Source organism: Alligator sinensis, unplaced genomic scaffold (genome assembly GCF_000455745.1).
Source record: "Alligator sinensis unplaced genomic scaffold, ASM45574v1 scaffold110_1, whole genome shotgun sequence".
Classification (NCBI taxonomy): domain Eukaryota; kingdom Metazoa; phylum Chordata; order Crocodylia; family Alligatoridae; genus Alligator; species Alligator sinensis.
The window spans coordinates 110514-132601 of NW_005843122.1; the positions used below are offsets into that span (position 1 = coordinate 110514).

The 22088-nt window shown below is 38.5% G+C and overlaps 1 protein-coding gene across 1 annotated transcript in view; it reads left to right on the top strand.

Moving 5' to 3' along the window:
* Nucleotides 1–22088, top strand: part of LRCH1 (leucine rich repeats and calponin homology domain containing 1) — a 125321-nt gene that overhangs the window by 92600 nt on the left and 10633 nt on the right. The window contains exon 18 of the mRNA XM_025193891.1: nucleotides 410–487. Within this exon, the coding sequence (XP_025049676.1) occupies nucleotides 410–487 (78 nt within the window). The remainder of the gene's footprint in view (nucleotides 1–409; nucleotides 488–22088) is intronic.

Genomic DNA, 22088 nt, shown 5'->3' on the forward strand with positions numbered 1-22088 from the left:
GGGGGTACACTGACCCAAAAAGGTTGAAAACCCCTGGATTATAGGATTAAGGACATCAAAGAATTCTTATACTATTTCTAAGAGCAAAAATTTTTTTCCAATGTAGTTTCTTGATTCTTTTGATTTTTTTTTTTTTTGTGGTTTGTTTGTTTTATTGTGTTGTTTTTTACAGAAGATTTTGGCTCCCATTTTCAAAACACTTCTGTTTCTGTTTTCTACCATTACGTTTTATTCCAAAGAGGTTTTCTACATTTTATAAATACAGTATCTGTATGTTTTCAGGAAAAAAATAAAATGTGGCATTGGTAGTAGACAGGTTATGTCATAAACAGAGTTTTCTATTGACTACCGTATATCACTGTATTCTTTCATATTAATCTAGGGATTTGTTGTTTTTTTCTATTTACAGCCTAAACTCAGCATGGCAAAATGCAGGAGAAATGTAGAAAACTTTTTGGATGCATGTAGGAAACTGGGAATACCAGAGGTAATTTTTAATTAAGTCCATTCCTAGATGAAATGCACTAAAAAGAATATATCAGCTATTACTTTATAGCTGAAGGATATTTACTTTATATAGATGCTAAAATTATTCACATATGTATTATAAAATATTACAGAATTACTTTTATACCCTGTTTTGCAGTGCTTTTGCATGTACTTAAAATTTAAAGCATACAAGTAGTTCCATAGAAGTATTCATGTAAGATATTTGTAAGCCTATAGACGTACTTATAGGCATCAGTGAATCTACTCACATGTTTAAATTAAGCATGTACTCAAGAACGCTGCAGGATTAGGGTCAAATTTCCCTCATGATTGGAGAGCTCATTAGCAGATTGCTGAATTTCATGAATTGGTGAACATTCAGCAATAAAAGCAAGTGGGAATGTATCACAAAATTGTTAGTAGTAGTAGTATGTCTTGTATTGTACTTAGTTTGAGTAGACCTCAAAGCACTTAAAAACATGCCATTCTCTCTTTCAGTAAGGAGATATGGGTGTCTTAGTATTGCAGTATTCCCAATACTTCATTGTATATATAGGGAACAACTGGACAATACAACAAATAGGTAATGTTAAGAAAAATTGGCAAGGTTTTTACAGTGAACACTGTTATAATTGGTTCCTTTAGCTTTTAAGCCTCATTTTTTTATACGTTAATACTTTGTATTATATTATTAGATACTTTTACATTTTGTAGAACTAACTGGTAGTAACAAGCCCTCATACCAGCAGTCTATTTTTGCTGTGATTTAAGGAGAGGAAGTCATTCTCTCTGTGAATTAATGGGATGTGCACAAGTGAGATTCTATTGTGATGGTAAAATAAAGGCAGAGTGTTTTTTAAACCTGTGAAAGATACAATGTGATGAATATTATAATCATAATTACATTCTAATATTTCTGTATTATCCAGTTTAACTACTGTCAATTTACATTAGTGCTGTTTAGATCAGTATCTTTCCCAGATTCTGCAAACATTTTTACAAAAGTATAGGAAAATTTATGTCAAACAGTTCACCTTCAGCATGAGGTATCATAGACAAGACTTCAGTGCAGTAAAATATAAAACTACAAATGTGAAAACTGCATATTAGTATTTTCATCATGCTGTTGATGACATCTGACAGTATAATTAAGGGTCGCTTTATTTTTAAGTTTTGCTTTTATTAAATATAAAATCAAGATTTTGGTTTTAAACTCAGGAATGAGCCTAATGCAAATTTTTCAAATCTTTCCTTTTACTAAATTTGAAGAAAAAATCAATTTTTCTACTCTTTATTTGAAGGACTGCAAAACCAATGCTATGTTGTCTCTTTCAGTTTGGAAGAGGTTGTGGGGAGGGTCATTTTTAACTACAGTGAATTGCTGTTAACATCATGAATTGCAACATTTTTTATCCCATTGTATTGTTTCTCTGTTCTTAAATGATTAATGTTGGCCAGCTATTACTGTTTGTTAATGTTTATTATATGGTAAATTGCTCACAAAATGTTAATGCAGGATATTAGATAGGTTCCATGTTGTCAATTATCATTTTCAAGTTCAAAACATGTCTTCCTCAAGTAAGGATCTATACGGATAGAGTCTAAACCTAGTATGCATGGAACATGTACCAAAGTTTGTTGATCTTCACACCTCAAAGTATACTCAACACTAGTATACAGGTCTCAGGTGCTTGGAAGTAGCCTTTTGGGGAGAGGGAAAGGGGGGAGGGGGAGTGACCCCTTTTTTTTTTTTTACCTTCCCCACTAATTTATCCTTTATTTATTTTTTCAAAAAGGGGTGGGGGGAAATTAAATATCACAGGATCTGAGGAAAATTATGTTAATATGAGTACCACAGTAGTACTCTGCAATACCACATTACTATATGATGGCATAGGATGAGATGATCTCTTCATTTTGAATTTCCTTGCTTAAATTGCTGTAAACTTATTTGGTAATAACTATTTCTGTTTCAGTATTTTGAGAACTGGGGGGTGAGAGGTTGAATTTACTACTTTTCCTTTCTTCGGCTGTCAATGAAATGTGTAACTTTCTCTTTTAATATTGTAAACTTTTCATGCCTTTTTAAACTATTTGATTAACTGCTTATTCATTTCAAGTCTGCATTGAGGTTTAAACAAAGGGTCAAAGATTAAACTTAAATAAAAGAATGTTATCTTCCACTGAGGAAAAAGTTCATTTACATAGATACCAAGGGAATTAGTTAAGGTTTCTACTTTGAGAGATTTTTTGGAAATCTCTGTCCGCTGAGAATTCAAGTTTACTAGATGTGTGTGCCAATTGGCAAACTGAGATGCTTTGTGAAAACGCATTGTTTCAGAGCTTAGATGAGAGGAAGTGTTTGGAATGCGCTGTGTTTGAGAGAGAGAACCGTGTATGTTAGAAACTCAGTGTTTAGTGACAGCTAGATATATATGTGTGTGTGGGAAGCAAGCAGAAGGCTTGTAGTCAGGTAAATGAAGAATATGTCTAGAAGCAGTAGGTTACAAAACTATCAATAAAAAATTATCTGCCTCTTGATCATTCTTACCTCGCCTGACTGCCTCAGGAGAATCCAGTTTGAGGAATGGAATAAACTGGAGAGAAGTTCTGCAGTGAAACTGTCCTTTGTTATGGGTGTGCGATGCATTCCAATTTTAGATTGTACTTCCTGCCGTTATTTCTTGTTACACTTATCTCCACATCCTGAAGAATATTTGTTGATCCAATTTCATATCCTTGCAAAGTCTGAATAGTTTTTTATATTTTTTATCACTCTATGGTCTCAGCTAACTACAGTTGTAACAGGGATAGAGGAGTATACAGGTTCTTCAAAAAATCCATAGAATCAGGACAGTATCCTGTCATATGTAGCTATATACAGATCATGGCATTTGAAATAAGAAAATACATGTATAAGGGAAGCCTATCTTAAATCAATCTGCTAACATGACTGATCTTGTGCTTCAAGTACTTCCACCACTAAACATTCATTTTTAGGAGTCAATAGACCAGCATGGTCCAAGGAGAGCTCCTGTTTTAAGTATAGAAGGTGCATTAATCAAGGGTTGTATTATGTTTTGAATGCCATTGGATTCTTGAAGCATCTGTCGCTAATCCTTCAGAGAGAAACTAAACAGCAAGGTTCTTTCTGGGTCTGGTAGGCTCTCAGAAACACCATTACAATGGGGAAAGAGATTTGTGTACAGTTTTGTCTCCGATATTTGGAATGAAACATGCTATTCACAAGAGGTCAACCTCTGTCAGGCCAGTCGAGGTTAGTTTTACAAGACACAATCTGTATTTTTTTTGCAGTCAGAGAAGTGGTGGATAAACACCTGAAAGATTGTAGAAGGAAGGAGTCTATTCACAGTACTTGTTAGTAAGTAGGTAATGCCAGCTGCTTGTAGGCTTTCACTTGCATGAAAACTGCTAAATGATGATTCATTTTGTACTGCCAGTTGAACAGTGCCAGTTCTCAGCATCTCCTGTCACAAACATTTTCCATATTGAACCTTATGGCCACATCCAGACGAGTGGTATGGTATGCCACACATGGCACATGCAGGTGTCCTTGGACTGCTACTTTGCAGCTTGGGGGCAGGGTGGGGGACCCTGGAAGATCCCAGGGTCAAAAAACCCACACCAGAAGAAAGCAGGGTGGTGCACATGGTGGCAACACATGCCACTCAAAACCAGAGCCTTGCTAGCTGGAGTCATGCTCTGGCTGCTGGCCAGGCTTCCTGCCGCAGCTGCAGGCCTGAGAGGCCCCCACAACCCCAAGTAAGGCTGTTGGGGCCAGCACAGTTGCTGGCCCCAGCTCCCCTATTCCACCCGGGTTAACCTGTGGTGCGCCAAAGCGTGCGTGGCATGGGAGTTCCCCACTTTGTGCCACTGCTACTTTTCCCCAGCGAAACAAATGTCCGCGCTTGTCTGGACGCACCCTATATAAGCATTGCAGTAGGTGGCAGTTGACTTCTGAGTGAGTACAGTAAGATGGTTGCATGGGGGAGTTTGTTGTTTTGAGCAGTTTTATCTGAGATACTTGGACTGTGTTTTGAATCACCAGGCAGACCAGCTACCCACCCCTTCTTGCCTAATAGTGCCTGAGCATTCCTCCCCTCCATCTTCAACTCTAGTGAAGCTCCTAACAGCTTTGTATCATCAACAGAACCAGTCCCTGTAGTGACAAAGTGCCAAGTGTCCATGGTAAATGCAGGATACAGGTTGGTGAGAGTATCAGTTCTAATGCATTTTGACTCTTCCTACTGGCATTGCAGAGGTAAAACTGGGAACCAGATTGTTAATTTCATAAACCCATATGGGTTTGTCACTTGGTTGTCTTGACCTCCATTATACTTTCCTAGGACCATCTGCAATATTTTTCTCCAGTCAGTAATAGTACTTGTTCTGTGGGTTGCCCAACTTTATTAGCAACTTTTAAAATTAAAAAACATATAATTGGCTCATTATTAATTCATATTTCTGGAAATATGATGCTGTCACTTGCATTTACTACTTTACAGCATAGCAATATCACGTCACATTCAAACCTTCAACTCGGCATGCTAGTGCACTATCTAGGCTCCCCTTTTGGCAGCCCTTGCACTTAGTAATTCATACCATAGGGAGGCCTTTCTAATGTTATTCCAGTCATGTTAGCAGATGTCTCTGAAGGAAAAATAGATCTCTGTAGTGGTCAGCTAAATATTTACTTATAAGAAGGAAGTCAAAATCGTTAAGTTTAGGCGTCTTTTTGCACAGAACGGAGCTTTCGGTTTAGGAACAAGGCTGCTTCCAGTTTAGTGATGGTGCTGAGGAAATGTATGCTCCCTGAATTTGGTGACTGGTGTTCAAAAACATACACTGTAGAATAAAGGTGTAAACTTGTAGGGTGATTTGGAGGATGAACTTTTCACAAGAGGTTAAGTCCCAGATTTCAGTTTTTCCCAGCTTCCAGTTTGTGGCGAATGTATATATAGAGAAAAAGATCATCCAGATAGTTTGCTGACGTTTTCTAGCAAAAAGCTGGGTAATACGGTATTTTCAGTGTAGGAAGAAAGTCCATCTTTGTATACTGGCGCACACTTGCCTTTTTGCTTTCAAATTTACTTCAATATTAATATCTATGGACACATTGTTGAGATACTTAAGCATCTGTTCACATGATTTAAGCATCTGGCATCTGATGTCAGATTAGATGGCTGCTTCCAGGACAGAGAAACCAAAGTTTTTGCCTTAACACAAAATATTATTCTCGGAGGTCTGGATATATGATTATGTCAGTACTAAACTGCCACATGTTTGTTCCTTTTGAATTTCTTGCATAAATATGATCCAAGATGTAAGCTCTCTTTAGGAGTAATGTTGCTTTGTTTTCTTTATAGTCTTTATGACTTCAGACAATCTTCAAAATGTTAGTGTGTGTAAATCCAGGGAGCAATGCCTAAAACAGCTTAAAAATGTAGTTCTGACACTAGTACAAATTGCCCTCATTGATTTCAGTGTAGTGTTAATTTTGACACCCAGTAAAAATAAATTAATTATTTCACAGTTGATCATTTTAGCAGAATCCTCAAACTTTTGTATTTTGCTATCATTGATAGATGCATCTAATAGACCAGTGTGGTGGAGTTTGTTGTTAAGATTTTCTTCTGGTGGGGAATGGGGAATTTGATCCTTGTCTCGAATGTAGTCACCTATTTAAACTCAGGTGCACCAAGGAGTTGGTAAGAGGTTGTTCTTTTTTTACTCAAAACAAGTCACTGGTGCTGGTTAGAGTTAACAAAAGTTTTTATTGCTGTTATATGCAAGCCCCATATCTATGGAAGACTGTACGTACAATTACATTATACCTTTTTACCCAAAAGTCAAATACATTTAACAGAGTATCAACCAAAAATCAGTGAAAAGCTAGGAATGGTTAATGGTAGTATGGGAACTCACCAGTAAAACTAAAAGCACACTTTTTCTTTCTGTTTACATATGTACATTTTTTCCACTTACAGTTGTGCTTTTTTATCTTTGATATTTTTTAAAGTAGAAAAATAAGATTGCTGAAGGAAGGAATGTAGAAACCATCATGCCAGTACAGCGTTATAGTTTTTAGTTATTAAAAAAAAAAAAAAAAAAAGTCAACAATAAAAATGCAGTGCTTCTAGAATGGGGTCTTCATTACACAGCCACAAACAATTCTGGGTTTGTGAGAATGTAACCAGTAAGAACATAGCAAAAATAGCAACCTATTAGCTGGAGTCAGGTAAGATCTTGCTTGCTGGTTGTCACTTGTTAGTTGTTTTCATTGCTACATTGTTCTCTCTCTCCCAGTTAATGCACTATTTTGCCACTTAGTCCTAACCCATTTGCACAACCAGTTACCTTCCCAGAGTTTGTCCTGAGGCTTCCATGGACTTGCAGTAAATGACATCAGGTATGAATTTCTCCCACTGTGTTAAGCAGTACGTACTGTTTGGCCTGTGGTATATTTCAAGAGGTTAAGCCCTAACTCTCAGATGCCTTATAATGTGCACACAAAGTCCTGCGCACTTTGGTAGAATCCTGAGTACTTACCCTTGAGATTTTATTTTTAGGTGTCAAAATATTATGAGCTTGGTTTTCAAAACTATAAACCTGATTTGTTTGTGCAAGTATTGCTGATGCATGCACAATAGAAGCAGTCTGAGCATGCCAGACACTTAAAACCCTCTACTGTATACATTTATTCTGCATGTGCAGCTTTGGCAGCTGCATGATCCATTTAGGCATGCAGCTTCAGACACTTGTAAAAAAAGCTGATGATAAATGGGTCAATAGGTATGCTTAACTCTTTAGTTGTGATTAATAATAGTGTGCTTTTTAATGAGGAAGGCAGAGTATTTCAACCTGATGCTTCTTCTATAATGTACCTTTTTGCTGAGTTTTGTTTTAGCACTTTAATTTCACAGCCTCTGTAAAATGCTGGATATGTAAGTCAGAATGCCTTAGTTACCAAAAACCAATGGAATATTCTATCCCCAGTTCCATTACAGAAGCAATAGAAAGACGCATATAGTATAATCCTTTTTGCTTAGTACAAGCGGGCAAAAATGGAATAGCATGCTTTGAAATATTTGCTAATTTGAGAAATATTGGCTTTCATTCTGCAAATGCTTCACTACCAAAGAGTATATGCAAATGTGCAAAACAGTTGGATGGTCTTTAGGCTTTTTCTAATCTCATTGGTTAAAATGCTGCCTGGCAGTTCTTGTAAAATACTCCTTTTGCATGCTTCTGCTTCTCCTACATGCTTTGGCTTCTGTGCCTGGATTCTTCTCCTTTTGCTAATCGCTGGTCAGCAGATTCCTTGCCCTCTGTAAAATTAGACCTGGTGTCAGCTGCTTTGTTCTTCACTAACTGCAATTATTTGTGCCTGCAGTTTGCTCTGATGGTATCTGTCTCAAATTAGAGAGAAAATGGTCTGATATTAATAAGTGCACCTAAGTTTAGATTCAGAACATCTCAGGCTTTCATTATTTGTGTATAATTTTATCAGGTATTAAATTTGTCTTATTTCATTACAGAGTTTTGATTAGAAGTATTAGTGTCTTCAGTAAAACTATGTACGTTTCATTTCTGCTAGTCAACGAGGGTTTGTTTTTTTTTTAGTAGTTTGTGGTCTCTAAATTAGTTTTGTGGAAGTAATTTTATAATTAAAAAGTTTCTGAACTTTATTACCAGTATATATTCTCAATCTAATGCTTTAATTCAAAATTTTAAACAAAGCTTATTTTGCTTTTTAAATTATGTATGCGTTTTCCTCTATTTTTAATCATAATTCAGGTGTTTCTTTGAGATTTACATAACTATTGAATATAGAGTTAAAGTGTGCAGCCCCCCTGAAAAAAGTGAATAGGGGAAACTGGTACCACCACAGCTAATGAGATCTTTTCCCCAGTCGCATTTCATGACTTTTGTGAAAAAACATACGCCTTTTACATCCTTCTACTCCTGTTAAATCCAAAACCAACACTACCAAGAAAAGAGAATTCTCTTCCTTTTTGTACATCAGCAACACAATTGCTACTACTTTGTTGTTCGCATTACAGACATCAGCGGTTCTTTATACTTTCAAAAGATCAATGACTTATTTTTAAACTACGTTTTGAAGATTCATAGTAATAAAATTGGACATCTAAACCTTTTCATTTTTAACCCCAGACATTCATTTCCTTTAATATCCAAGTACGCTTGAACAAAACAGTTTATTAAGGACCAGTTTGAAATATTCTTTTGAAATGGGGATTTGTCTTTCCTACTGTCTATGCTTACTGTGTCTTTTTCTAAAAATATTCTTATGTGTATATATACTGAGTTGGATATTGATAGTGAGGTTACATGGGCAGGAGAGATTTGTCTTAAGATACAAGTCAAGACACATTATACAGGTCTTTCAAATTTTAAAGTTATCAGTGTGCTACTTGGTTTTGATTTGCTTAATGATAACAGGAGTTATTGTGTCTGCCTCATGATTATTGCTTGGTGCAATTTGCTTTGATGCTTGTATTCCAAACAAAATTGTTCCCTAAATCATTAGTAGCTTCCAAAATAAATTTAATGATAGGATGGATATGTTTATACAGTATATTGTTTTAAATTTTAAAACATTTAATAGGAGATTTGGTTGTCCAACTGCTTATCTTAGAAATGCCCTTTAAATTAATATTTATGCTTTTAAGTGATAGGTTTTTTTAATTTCCAGCCAGGGCATTGTCCAACAGAAATTATTTGATCACCAGATTTTATGGTGTTTACAGTATTAGGTGAATAATTTTACATCTATTCCTAATGGTTTCTTTTTCTAGTATTTTTTCTTCAGATTTCAGTACCATGGTTTGTCTCAGTTGCTATCAGATCTGACTTGTTCTTTGCTTTTGCAAAATATGAATCCTATAATTAGTCCCATTAAAATATTTGTTTAATGGTTTTCAGGATTGAGTGCTTAGCTTGTGTCCCATATTTCTGATAGCATTTTAATATTGTACACTAGTTTAACTATTTAGAAGAAACAAAGGAGTGTTTCTTGCTTCATTTAATCTGTTCCTACATATTTATACTAGTAACAGAATATTATGATACTTTATTTATCAAACACTTTATAGTTTTGTATTTTTAATTTTATGCACTGTTTTTTTCTGTTCTAATGGCTGCCCTTCGGGATAGGCTGACCTCTGCTCTCCGTATGACATCCTGCAGTCGGATATTCGTCACATTCGAAAGACTGTTGACACTCTGCTGGCCCTCGGGGAGAAACCCCCACAATCAACTTCTACCTTTCGCTCCTGGGATCTAATAGGCTTTTGTCTTTTCCACATACTTTTTGTAGTCTTGATGTATATAACTTATCACTGGAATGCGCTAACAGCATAACCTGTTCGCATGTGCACACAAACTTTCTGCTATATCTGTGACACATTACAGGTACTTTAATTTTCTTCCTTTATCTTGCAAACTTCCACCCCCTGTAACCTTTCTTGAATCTCTTGAATAGAGGAGGTAGAATTTTTAACTGATGGTACAAGGCAAGTCTTCCTAACCTCAGGCCAGTCTTAAATGCCTATGTGTATCTTGTTTTCACAGCTTGTTGCATCCAGGCTTCCTGGTTTACACACAGAGTATGGAGATGCAGTAAATTGCATCTATACCCTTTTGGGCTGTGAACTCATTAATTCATACAAACTAAGCAGTATTGAACCTATCCAATACCTGCATGTGAGAAACTGTGGAAAATCCAGGTACTGAAGGAAATGATGCTGGCAGTTCAGTGAAAGGCAGCATTACGCTAGTCAGTCCCAAATTTGCAGCATGTATTATATTAAGAATTATACTTGTTAGAAATGCCATCTTTCAAAAGACGAATTAAAAGTCAGGGCCCTTACGACCATTAAAAATCCATAGCACTTTTTGCAAGAGCCTATGTTCTGGTCAAATTCTGGTTCCGGGTAATTATACTTTCATTTCCTAAATTTTTCTTTCACTTTCCATTAGTTATTGTTATCTTACCTTTGTACTTTTGTACAGAACTGTGTAGTGTTGCTGTGTACTTTTAAATACTTTTTCATGTTCTACCCAAGTACTGGCTATAATGCTGAACTGGGTAAAATGTGCCCCAAATTTGTAAGGGTCTTTAGGACTTTTCAAGGATGAAGATAATAGAGACTGCAAAGTGCAGTAAAAAGGGATCATAGTGGGAGTTGGCATATCTGTGTCTGCCATTGATTTGTGTGTGTGTGTGTGTGTGTGTGTGTGTGTAATGTTAAGTAAGTCACACCGGTCTTGTGTATTTGTCCTCCGTTATAGAAATTATAGCAAGTATATAATTATAATTTATACATTCAGTTCTATTTATTCATTTACATAGGTCATAGGGAAGTAGGTTTGGAAGGGACCTCATGCAGCCATCTAGTCCAGCTTCCCCGGCTCAAGGCAAGATCATCCCTGACCACACCATCCCAGCCAACATGTGATAAGTAGGTAACACTGGAATTAACGCAGGAAGTGTGCTGTGGGGCAGCTCCCTTAATCTTGCAGAAGTGCACCCCCCACAACCCCCACGGACTGGCAAAGGGTTCCCGCTGCTCACCTCTGATCAGTGGGCAGGAGAAAACCATGTTTTTAAATATACCAGTTTTTGCCTCCTGCTGCTGATTGGTGGAGGGGCCCTGGCAGCCTTGCCATTTGCTGCTGACCGGATGGGAGGCAAAAACCGTGGTATAATTCAAACTGAGGTTTTCGCCTCCCAGCCATTGGGGCAAGCAGTGACGCCGACAAGGCCCCTCCACCAATCAGCAGCAGGGGACCTGCGGGGGACACTGCAAGATTAAAGGAGCTGCTGCACAACATGCTTCCGGCACAAATTCCACTGGTCCCTAGTAGTAAGATGCTAATAATACATATCAAATTAGTCTGTTCAAGACAGCCAGTGCCCTGGATATATAATAAATATACTAATTTCTTTCTGGAATTTCCCACAAAATTCAAATAACAAAATACCTTCCAGATAAAAATTTGAAGATGAAGAGTAGACTCTTAAATAAAGCTGTCTTTTTCTTTTTATTAAAAATAGAACAGTATATATCACAACCCACTATTTTACCTTTTTCATCAAGTTACGGGCTTGTCTTCCTAAGGAAGTTACCACAAAGTAACTTAGAGTATGAATCTACAAAAGTGAATTTATCTGATTTGTATTTACTGTGCGTGTTAAGAGTATCCGCAATGGGATTAAGTGCAGAGTAATTGTTTTGTTGTAAATTCATATCCTAGTTTACTTTGCAGGATCTTCTATTTGTAGCCAAGTCCTAAATGATATAAAATGATATAAGGACTCCTTAAATGTGCAATATGATATGCCTGAAGCTTGATTTGGAAAAAAGTCCTCTTCAGACTGCAAATTTTATATATATGTATATGTTTTGTTTTGTTTTGTTTTGGTTTTTTCCAGAAAGAAAACTTTGATTTATAGCTGAAAGTATTGCTACCTAAAATAACATTTTGTTGATGATTGGAACAAGATTTCCTTCCTTACTTGCATTATCACAGTTAGAAAATGGTTTATACAATCTTCAATAAGAGCAGCAGAATAGAATATCTTTGTACTTATTTACAGATTATTGTAGTGATATGTTCCTAATTTAGTACCAAATTACATGCATCCCCACTCTATAACATTGTAAAAACTAAATATTCTCTAAATGGGTTTGTGCTCAGCTCCCATGACTCTTAAAATCTGTTTTACAGAAGCTAATAATTAGCTCCCAAGATTTTTTTTAAAGAATCTAAATTTAGACTCCAAAATTTATATTTAGACATCTAAAAGATCTGTTTTTCAAAAGGGCTGAGCACTCAACATCTCCTTTTACGTACATATCATCTCTGCTTTATTGGCAGAAGTCCTCTACAGAAACTTCAATGAGTGCTGCTATATTAAGTACTTAACCAGACCAGTAATATAGGTCTGTAACTTTCACCCTTTAGTCAGCAAGGAACTTAAACATGTACTTAATTTTAAACATGTGATGAATCTAGGTAACTTCAAGTGGAGCATTCATGGGCATTTTTACACATGTTCTGGGATGTGGCACCAGGTGCTTTAATTAGCGAGCTGCACTAATTAAAAGCGCCCACACGTCACGTGCATCTCTTCACTGAAAAAATGGTGGTGGGGTGCTTTGAACTAAAGCTCATCAAACTGTTTTATTTCAGAGTACCCCGCCGCCATTTTTTCAGCACAGGGACCCTGATAGACATGACGCAGAAAGCTGCTGGGGTGCATCAATTTCTGTGCTTCAGCAGATTCAGTTAATCGAGTTTGCTCTGACACGCTGGATTTCCAGCATGTCGGAGCAAGCTCTCCACACATCCGTATAAGCTGCATGTGTTTAAATGTAGGTACATACTTAATTCATTTGCTTAATTAGTGCTGAAGAGTATGATTTTTAGGCATCCCTTTTCAGAAACTCTTGACCTAGATCTGTTTGTCTTCATGTTATACCTAGACCTAGTTTGTCTTCATGTTAGACCACTGCAAGTACAGCTGTGGAAAGGGGCATGAATGTTGAATGAGTTCAGGATCTATAAGCAATATGATCCTCTAAAACCGAGTGTGCATATGTGGGGCGGGGGGAGGAAGTAGAATTTTGTCCCCTGCTGAAGTCAATGACAAAACACTCAGTGATTGTGTTTTGGCCAGAATTTTCACCCTTTCAGCTCCAATAAGAAAAGTAAATAGATGTTTTTGCCAGTGTTTTTCATGCTGCAATAGTTCTTCCATGAACTCTTCCCATGGTATTTACATTAGTATTTTTCTATGGATTTAAAATGTAGAATATCAGGTGAATAAACTTTTTACTACCGGCCTGTAATAGAATTCCTAACATGATATATACATCTCTGTCAGGGCATAGTTTACTAGACTATAGTGTGAAAAAGTTTACTATAGTAATTGCTCAGAGTATCCAAAATCTACTACATCAAATTAGAACAGAATATATAGGTCAACCGTTGCCAGTGTGCTAAGAAGCAAGATTTGTGTCCCTAATATTTTGAATGATTTACTAACCTAAGCACTAGGAATGGGAGCTGAATCATTGTTTCATTGGTGCCAGACTAAGCCAGTCACTTTTTCCCCAAGTTCTAATACCTCAGAGATGAGTAAAATATATCATGCCATTTCTTCATAATAGACTGTATCATTTGTGTAAATACACAGGTGAATGAACAATAATGTACATGTAAAAAAACCCAGTCTTCCATTATGTATTCACATACAGAGGGAGCAAAACTGATTTATAAAAACAATATGTATCTTATGCATCTGCTTTGGATTGCTTTGGTCAGTTCTGAACTCTGTGTCTACACACATGATTCTCAACTGTGGTGTCACTAGATCCTTTGAAAGGTGTCAGGAGGTGTGAGCCATTAAGCATAAGCTCAGGCTTGCCCCTGCCTATCCAATCCCCAACCCCAACGGCTGAGCCCCTCTGCAAGGAGGTAAGCACCATAAGACGTGCATTCATTTTTGAAATAGGGTGCCACTCAATTCACAGAAGTTATGGAGGAGTGCCTTGAGTCCCAAAACATTGAGAATCACAGGCCTACACTGTATTTATAACACCTACAGCTCCATCTACTGGGTCCATTGAAAAATTTGTGTGGAAAGACTTGTTATTTATTTGAATTTATGGCTCACTTGCAAAAGCATCATGTCCTGTAGTATGCCCACATACATACCCATTTTTGAATAATGTGAAGTATATCCACATTTTCCTTGTACAAATGGCTTACAATTACGGTGACAATGGCAGGATGATCACCCAGAAATTTTAAAACTCTGTAATCTATTCAGTAAGTGTAATTACTCCAATTTGCTATGTTTGTTCAATGCCTAGCATCATTTTGCTTTGATCTTGATTTATCAGTCCCTAGTGCAATAAAAATATGCAATTATTTTTAATTAATGCACAAACACTGTTAAAATACTTACTATGGTTTTTGTTATTTCTGGCAAGCCAAATAATAGCTAGATATACCATGTGCCATTATCTTGGCACTGCAAGTATTTAATGCAGTTCAGTACCTTCCTAACCTGCCACCTTGCTTCTGAAATGCATTTTTAAAGGTGTCCTAGCTTGAGACCCTTTCAGGATCCAAAGCAGTTCTAAATGTCATTGGATAAAGCTTCCATTGACTTCCAGTGATCTCTGAATTAGGTTTTGAGTGATTAAGGTTGGAAACAAACATTGTCTTTTGAGTGGCATCAACTGTGCTGGGATGTGTTGTGGCAAATCTGATCCACTTCACTGATGTTTACAGATGCAGCCAGGGCTGTCACCCCACAGAGTCAGGCTCCTGCCAATCCTAGGGCTTCAGGGGCCCAGTCCTACCATAAAATAGCCCTAGGTGCCCTACCCTGACTTCAGACATGTCTGCAAGTCAGGAATCCCCTCACCCCACTTCAGACATGCTTTGCAGGTATACCTTACAGGGAGATTCCCATAGGGGAACTGAAAATATGGAGTGGGAAACTCCCATAGGGGTTCCCCCCTCCATGCCTGCAGGCTGCATCCCAGGTTGGTGAATGCCAGTGAGAAACACACAACTGGGAGGATTCCCCCAGAGAGGATTCTTTGCGTTGCTGATACATGCGTGGGGATTCCCATAGAATATGTATCACACTGCACCCCAACTTTCATATAAACGTGTAAAGAAAATGAGAGATCTAGGTATTACAACATTGACAGTAATGCCATCTGAGTGTTATGTTGAGTGGAAAGGAGAGAGCTGCATTATAGAAATTTTCAGGTATGAATCCATCCTACTATTTACCATAAAAATTACAGTTACTTATTCATCAGGTCTGTATGCAGCTCACAAAACTGGATATATGAAAGGTTCCAATGCATTTTGTTTTGGTTTTTAATGCATACTTTTTTTGTTGCTTTTTAATATAATTCTCTATCACTGTTAGACTTTTTGGAAGCAGTTCTTCTCTCTAAATTAGAGTTCTTATGTTCTTAGAATATTGAAGTTAAATTATCAAGTATTTTAGGCAAAATATTTGATCTATTTGAAAATTATATGGAATTGTAAGACATTTCTTACAGCTCTGAAAGGTCCTTGAAGAGCCCCAACCTGCCCTGTCAGTTGGAGATATGATGATATGAGCAAACAGGCTAATTATACCAGTTTAGAAATGGGATGGGACTCGCTGTCTGCCAGTTGCTCAACAGTTAGTGTTTCATGTTCATTCCTCTGCTGCAGTAAATGGAGGCTACACCATGAAAACTTACCCTGGTTCCATCAGGGATAAATTGTCCTGTTCTAGCTTTCACTTACTGTGGGGTAGGAATGAACACACACAGTCATTTCTGTAAAGCAGCTGGCATATGGAAAGTATTCCCTTCCTCCCCATTAATTCAATATAATTTGTCTGTCTAACCGTACCCCAATTTTGTGCTTATGAATATTTTCCCTTGCAATTAATTACAGCTGTTGTTACATTTAGTTGCTGACAGACATTAAAGCAATTGCATGATTAGGGGTTGTAAAATGTTATATTCCATCTCCAAAATCACTCCCAGCTTTCTGTGCCCCACACCTGCAGCTAGGGAGTGGGGCACTCCTAACTCAGCAGCTGCTTCTGTAGGTGCCCTGGGATATATATATAAAAAAAAAAGTGTGCATCTGGGGCTCCCAGCTAGATACTGACTTTTTAAAGGTCCTGGTGCAGTGAGCCTGATGTCGGACTTATGGCATCCCTCCCATCTGCGTCAGAGGATCCAAGTGGGGTTACTGATTCCAGGACCTGGGGCTGTACCTACCCACCAATCGGGTAGGTGTTGGCAGCTGCCTCAGATCCTGATCTGTAATGGGTCAGCCCCAACATGTCATACATTCTTAATTTAAAGTATGATACAAATGAACAACAGGTATATGTTTATATATGGGATATCTTTGTGGCTCATTTGCTGTTATCGCATCATCAAATGGACTTTCACATGTGACAGGGTTGCTATTCATTAGGGCTGTGGGAAGCTTCGGTTGCTGGTTTGATTCAGAGAAGATTCAGCCCATTTCGGTGGCTGAATCTCCAAATCAGGATCGAATCAGGAGACCAATAAAAAAGTCTGAATTGATTCGAAGCCCTCCAAATCAATTTGGAAAAGATTCGGAGAGATTCAGGCAGTCTCTGCTTGCCGCTGAAGGCAGCTGGACACAGACTCCGTGCTGGTAAGTGGGGGGCAGGGTGTCTAGAGGAGAGGAGAGTGGACCATGGCCAGTCCCCATCCCTGCCAGTCCCCATCCCCTGCCTGCTCCCCCAGTCTTCCTGAGCGCCCCCTGACCTCTGTCCACTCTCCCAGCGTCAGAGAGTGCAGGACTTTTGAAAGAAAAAAGGAGCCAGGATGCTGGGGCTGGATCGGGCAGCCATTGATGGGGTTGGGAGAGCAGGCAGGGGATGGGGCCTGTTTGATTCGGAGATTCGGCTGATTTGGCAGCAGACGAATCTCCAAATCAGAAGTGGCCGAATTGATTTGGGACAGTGATTCGAATTACCGAATTGAATCGCTGTCCCCCAAATCGGCTGACTCCAAAGCAAATACTAGCCACTTCGCACAGCCTACTATTTATGGTGTGCTTAACACCTTAACCATGCCCTAAATGTAACGTGGGGATCCTTAGATTGACTGGACTTGTGTGCCGATTCTATTAGACCTGTGCATGAAATTGCACCTACGTATCTGAAGTCTTTTTTTAAAAACCTGATCCTAAATATCTATATTAAAGAATACTACTCGGTCAACAAGAAGTTTTTTTTTTAAGCCACTTCTTATGGGAAGTATCTATATACAAAGCAAGAACTTTTGTTTTGTGCTCCTTTTCTCACAACATAGACAATTTCTAGTGTTGTGCAAACAATCAGTTCTCAGATATGAGCAAGGGAAGTTGTAAAAAGGCATAATAATTTTAGGTTTCCATGGGAAGGAAAAAGGGGTGGGAAACGTTTGCTAACTGGAAAATGGCTAATTCTTTATTAAAGAAACTTGATTTTCAGACTTCTAAGAAAGATTTAACAAAAAAATTTGACAAGCACCTGTTTAAAATTACTGTTCCTCTTCATTGAAATAATGACTATACATTTCAAAATACATAGCTCTAAGTATTTACAGGGAAAGCATACGATTGATTATTTTTGTTTGTACTCTGTGAAAAGTTGCATATTTCAGTGTTTTAACTTTTTCAGACTATTTATTCTTCCATAGTTCCATAGCCATATGTCTACAAACAAGAAGAAATATTCCATCTTGTAGTATTTCATTCATCCTTTCTCATTTTGTTGACAGATACAGTTGGGTCCTGAATGTGAACATCTGAAAATAAAATACATTAAAATTGCTTTACTTTGTGGCTATCTAATTCAGTAGCTGCAGTCACTCCGTTGTGTAACAAACACAGTTGTATTTCTGTTGTTTTGCTGTTGTTGGCTATCCTACATTAACACAATTCAAATACTAAACTTGACTTTACAGCAAATAATATCAAAGGAGACTGATGTACATATAAAATTTTAAATTCATATTGGACCCTTTGCTTGTTAGCTTCCTTTCATTTCCTGTTTTTTCTTCCAGCACAGCTAAATCAACTATCTTCTTGTTGCTTTAAGGATAACATTTAAATTTATAATTATACTTGGCATACGCTGTGTTCTCTTTGTTACTGCTGGTAGATTTGTGATTCAACCTACTGGCTGCCTCCTTTGTAGGTTCATTGTGGACTGGAAGAAGTTTGTTCTCTGCTTCAGGATAAATTTGAAAAGAACATTCTTTTTCCCTTCAAATTATATCAGGAGCAGGTCTCTTTTTCCCATAATAGAGATTAAATTTGGAAATCAGTTAGCCTGGTTGCAGTGATTAAATGTCTCCTGCTTTTATTTTGTTCATAGTTAGCAAAATTAGACCTTCAGTCTCTGGTTAGTTCCTCAGGGTATATCTGCTGTTGTGCGGAACATGTGGCTCTTCTCTCCGTGATTGACAACCTTCAAAGATCTTCACTTGTCTTAAACGTTAGTGCCCAATTCTTATCTTTCCTCCACTGGTTTTTCAGCAAGGAAACTTCACCTGTGACTTGAAATTACTTTCAAGAGCTGACTCCTACTCTGGATTTTTTTGGACAGTGCAAAAGGGAAAAATTGTTTCCCAGATTAAGAAAGGTATACGAAGTCTGTTTGTCACCTGCAGTTTTATTATTGTGATGGGCAAGTTTCTCAGAAGGTGAGGTCTTAATTGCCTAGAGAAGCCAGCTTTGTAGATAAGTTCAGAAATATTGTCATTTACTCTAGTGGGAATATCTGGGTCTCATCCAAATACCTTTAAAAGCACTTGACAGCTAAGGTAAGAGCTTTCCCTGGCCTTTTAGAAATAACGTGTGGTGTGGAGCAAACTTGGAAGGTAATGCTCATGACTTGGACTTCTTGAGGTGAATAAGATAATTTAGTGGGGAAGATGATGAGATGTGAGGAATGTATTCGTTATCCAGGATCAATGCTGGAATACATGTCAAAATATGTGTATTATCTGTTCTGTTATAACTTCACAGTTTCAAGGTTTTGGTGAATAATGTAGAAAGCTTTGAACACACGAATGTTTTAAGAACTAACAGAATAGGCAGGTGCACAGTAGGGAATGTAATCATGCTTCTTATAAAGATTCTGTCTGTCTTAACTCTCATCTATTTATGTTTTATAAATTAGAAATAAATTCTGTAGCCTTTTTATGGGCCCTTAAATAGCTTCCAATATTTGAGAATAGAGCTCATAGCTGTTGCTTTTATACTTGGATCTTAGGTTATTGCTGTAGTCAAGAACTAGATCAGTGGTCCTCAACCTATTTGCCATACTGGGCCACACTTGTAGCTGTCACCATGTCATGTAGGCTGCACCCACACAACTTACTTGTTGTGTATCAGTTAAAAAAATGTTGTAACAGGATGTCACATGGGGGACAGCAGTGCGCTTATTGGTTGAGAACCACTGAACTAGATAATGCATTTTCATAAGGGAGGAAGAAATTATATTGGTTTTCTTATGGCTTATAACTGATTTCAGGACAATAAACACACAGTGTAGCCAAGCAAGATTGATAGATAAAACAGGAGGTTTCTGAATATTTGTATAGACTAGTGGCATTCGACCTATGGCCCACAAACCAGAGCTGGTCTCAAAGTGACTGGATTTGGCCTTTTGCATAGGGGATCCTAAACAAGCAGGTCATCCTGGCAAGTCCTTTTCGCTACCCTATGCTGTGCTGCTACCCTCAGCAGCCCTCTCTACTCTGTCCCTCTCCTCCCCTCTCCTCTACAGCTGGTGCTGCTTATTCTCTCCCTCTTTTTCCTTCCCTTCCCCTAGGCAGGTGCTGCAAGTTTAAGTTCTCTCCGCAGAGGGGAATGGTGGTCCTAAGTGCTGGTCACAAGTGTTCAGCCTATGGCTTTAAAAGGTGGAGCTCCACTGCTGCATGAAGGGTGAAAAAGGTTTTGCTAAAAATGTTTGCATATACGTAAATCTCTTTAAAATGAGCTGTTTGCAAGTTTGGCCTCCGTCAGCTGATATGTTTGAATATGTTCTGAAAGTGAAATATTTATCCCTTTTTAAAAAATGTTTTCCAATAAGGTCTGGTAGTCTGTTATTTAAGACTTGTAACTATTCTCTTTTGATTTGCAGATACTCAGTTTGCGATAGCATAATTAAACAGTAGCTTCATGTCTGAGAATGCAAAGGCAATGAAATAATTGACATTCAGTCAGGAGATAGGAGAAGACAGCAGATGGGACTAGAAGGGAGTTTTAAAAAAATGATGTCCACTTCGAACATGTGAATATCATGCTTTGAATCTCTAATACATATATTTCTTTATTTCTGGAAATAACCATAAACGTGTTTTTTCTAGAGATTCTAAGATGCGGGTATTGGGAGCAGGTGTATCTTGTATTAGATTGGCAGGAATTTTTGAATTGCTTGATATATGCAAATAGGATCACAGACAAATAGGGCTGAAAGGGACCTTACAAGGTCATCTAGTCCAGCCCCCTGCTCCAGGCAGGATTGCCTCTGATTAGACCATCTCAGCCATGTGTACGTCTAACTGGCTCTTGAAAACTTCCAAGGTCGGAGTTTTCAGAATTAATTTAAGTAGCTTGTTCTAGCTCTTGACCACCCTTATCATCAAGAATTTCTCCTAATCTCTAACCTAAATTTCCTTTGCTGAAACTTGAAGCCATTGCTCTTAGACCTGTTCCCTACAACCACCAAGAAAAGCCCATCTCCATCCTCTCTCTAGTTGCCCTTCAGATATTTGAAGTTTGTTATCAAGTCCCGCTCAGTGTACTTTTCTCCAGAGTAAATCACTGTAGGTCTTTAAGCCTTTCCTCTTAAGTCCTGCTTCCCAGGCCCTTAATCATTTTTGTTGCCCTATGTTGGACTCTTTCCAAACTGTCCATGAACTTCTTGAAGTGTGGGGCCTAAAACTGAACACAGTACTCCAGGTGAGGCCTCACCCGTGCTGAATAGAGTGGAAGAATCACTTCCTTTGATTTGCAGGTGATACTCCTGTTAATGCAATCCAGTATATTGTGGCTATATTTTGACTAGCTGCAAACACCACGTCTATGGTTCTGTGTCCTTTCCTGAAACCACGCTGACTCTCAGGCAAGAGCCTTTGTTCAGTGGTTGCAGCTCATCAACTTCAGGAGAAATGCCAGGAACAAAACTCCAACCTGTACATAGTTTCATAGTTTCATAGTTTCAGGGTCGGAAGGGACCTAATAGATCTTCTAGCCCGACCCCCCGCCAGGGCGGGAGAACAACCCAAAAACACAAACAAAACCACTCACCCTAAAAACAAAAACGGGACTCAAATGAGTCCAGCCAGGTAAGTATCCAGCCTCTTCTTAAAGATCCCCAGGGTAGGGGCCAGCACCACCTCCCTTGGAAGTTGGTTCCAGCTCCTAGCCGCCCTGACTGTGAAGTAGTTTTTTCGGATGTCCAATCTGTACCTCCTCTCCATCAACTTGTGCCCATTATTCCTTGTTATGCCAGCAGGGGCTAGGGGAAACAGCGTCTCCCCCAAACCCTTCTGGTTCCCCCTAGTGAGTTTATAGACGGTCACCAGGTCCCCCCTCAGCCTTCTCTTGTGGAGGCTGAATAGGTTCAAGTCCCGCAGTCTCTCACTGTAGGGTCTGCCCTGTTGTCCCCGGATCATGCGGGTGGCCCTCCTCTGGACCCTCTCCATGTTGTCCACATCCCTCCTGAAATGGGGCGCACAGAACTGGACACAATACTCCAGCTGCGGCCTGACCAGCGTCGCATAGAGGGGGAGGATCACCTCCCTGGCTCTACTCGAGATGCACCTGTGGATGCACGACAAGGTCCGGTTAGCCCTGCCAACCATGACCTCGCATTGTCGGCCCATGTTCATCTTGGAGTCAATAATGACACCAAGATCCCTTTCCGCCTCCGTGCTCTCAAGTAGGGAGCTCCCCATCTTATAAGTGTGCTGCTGGTTCCTACTACC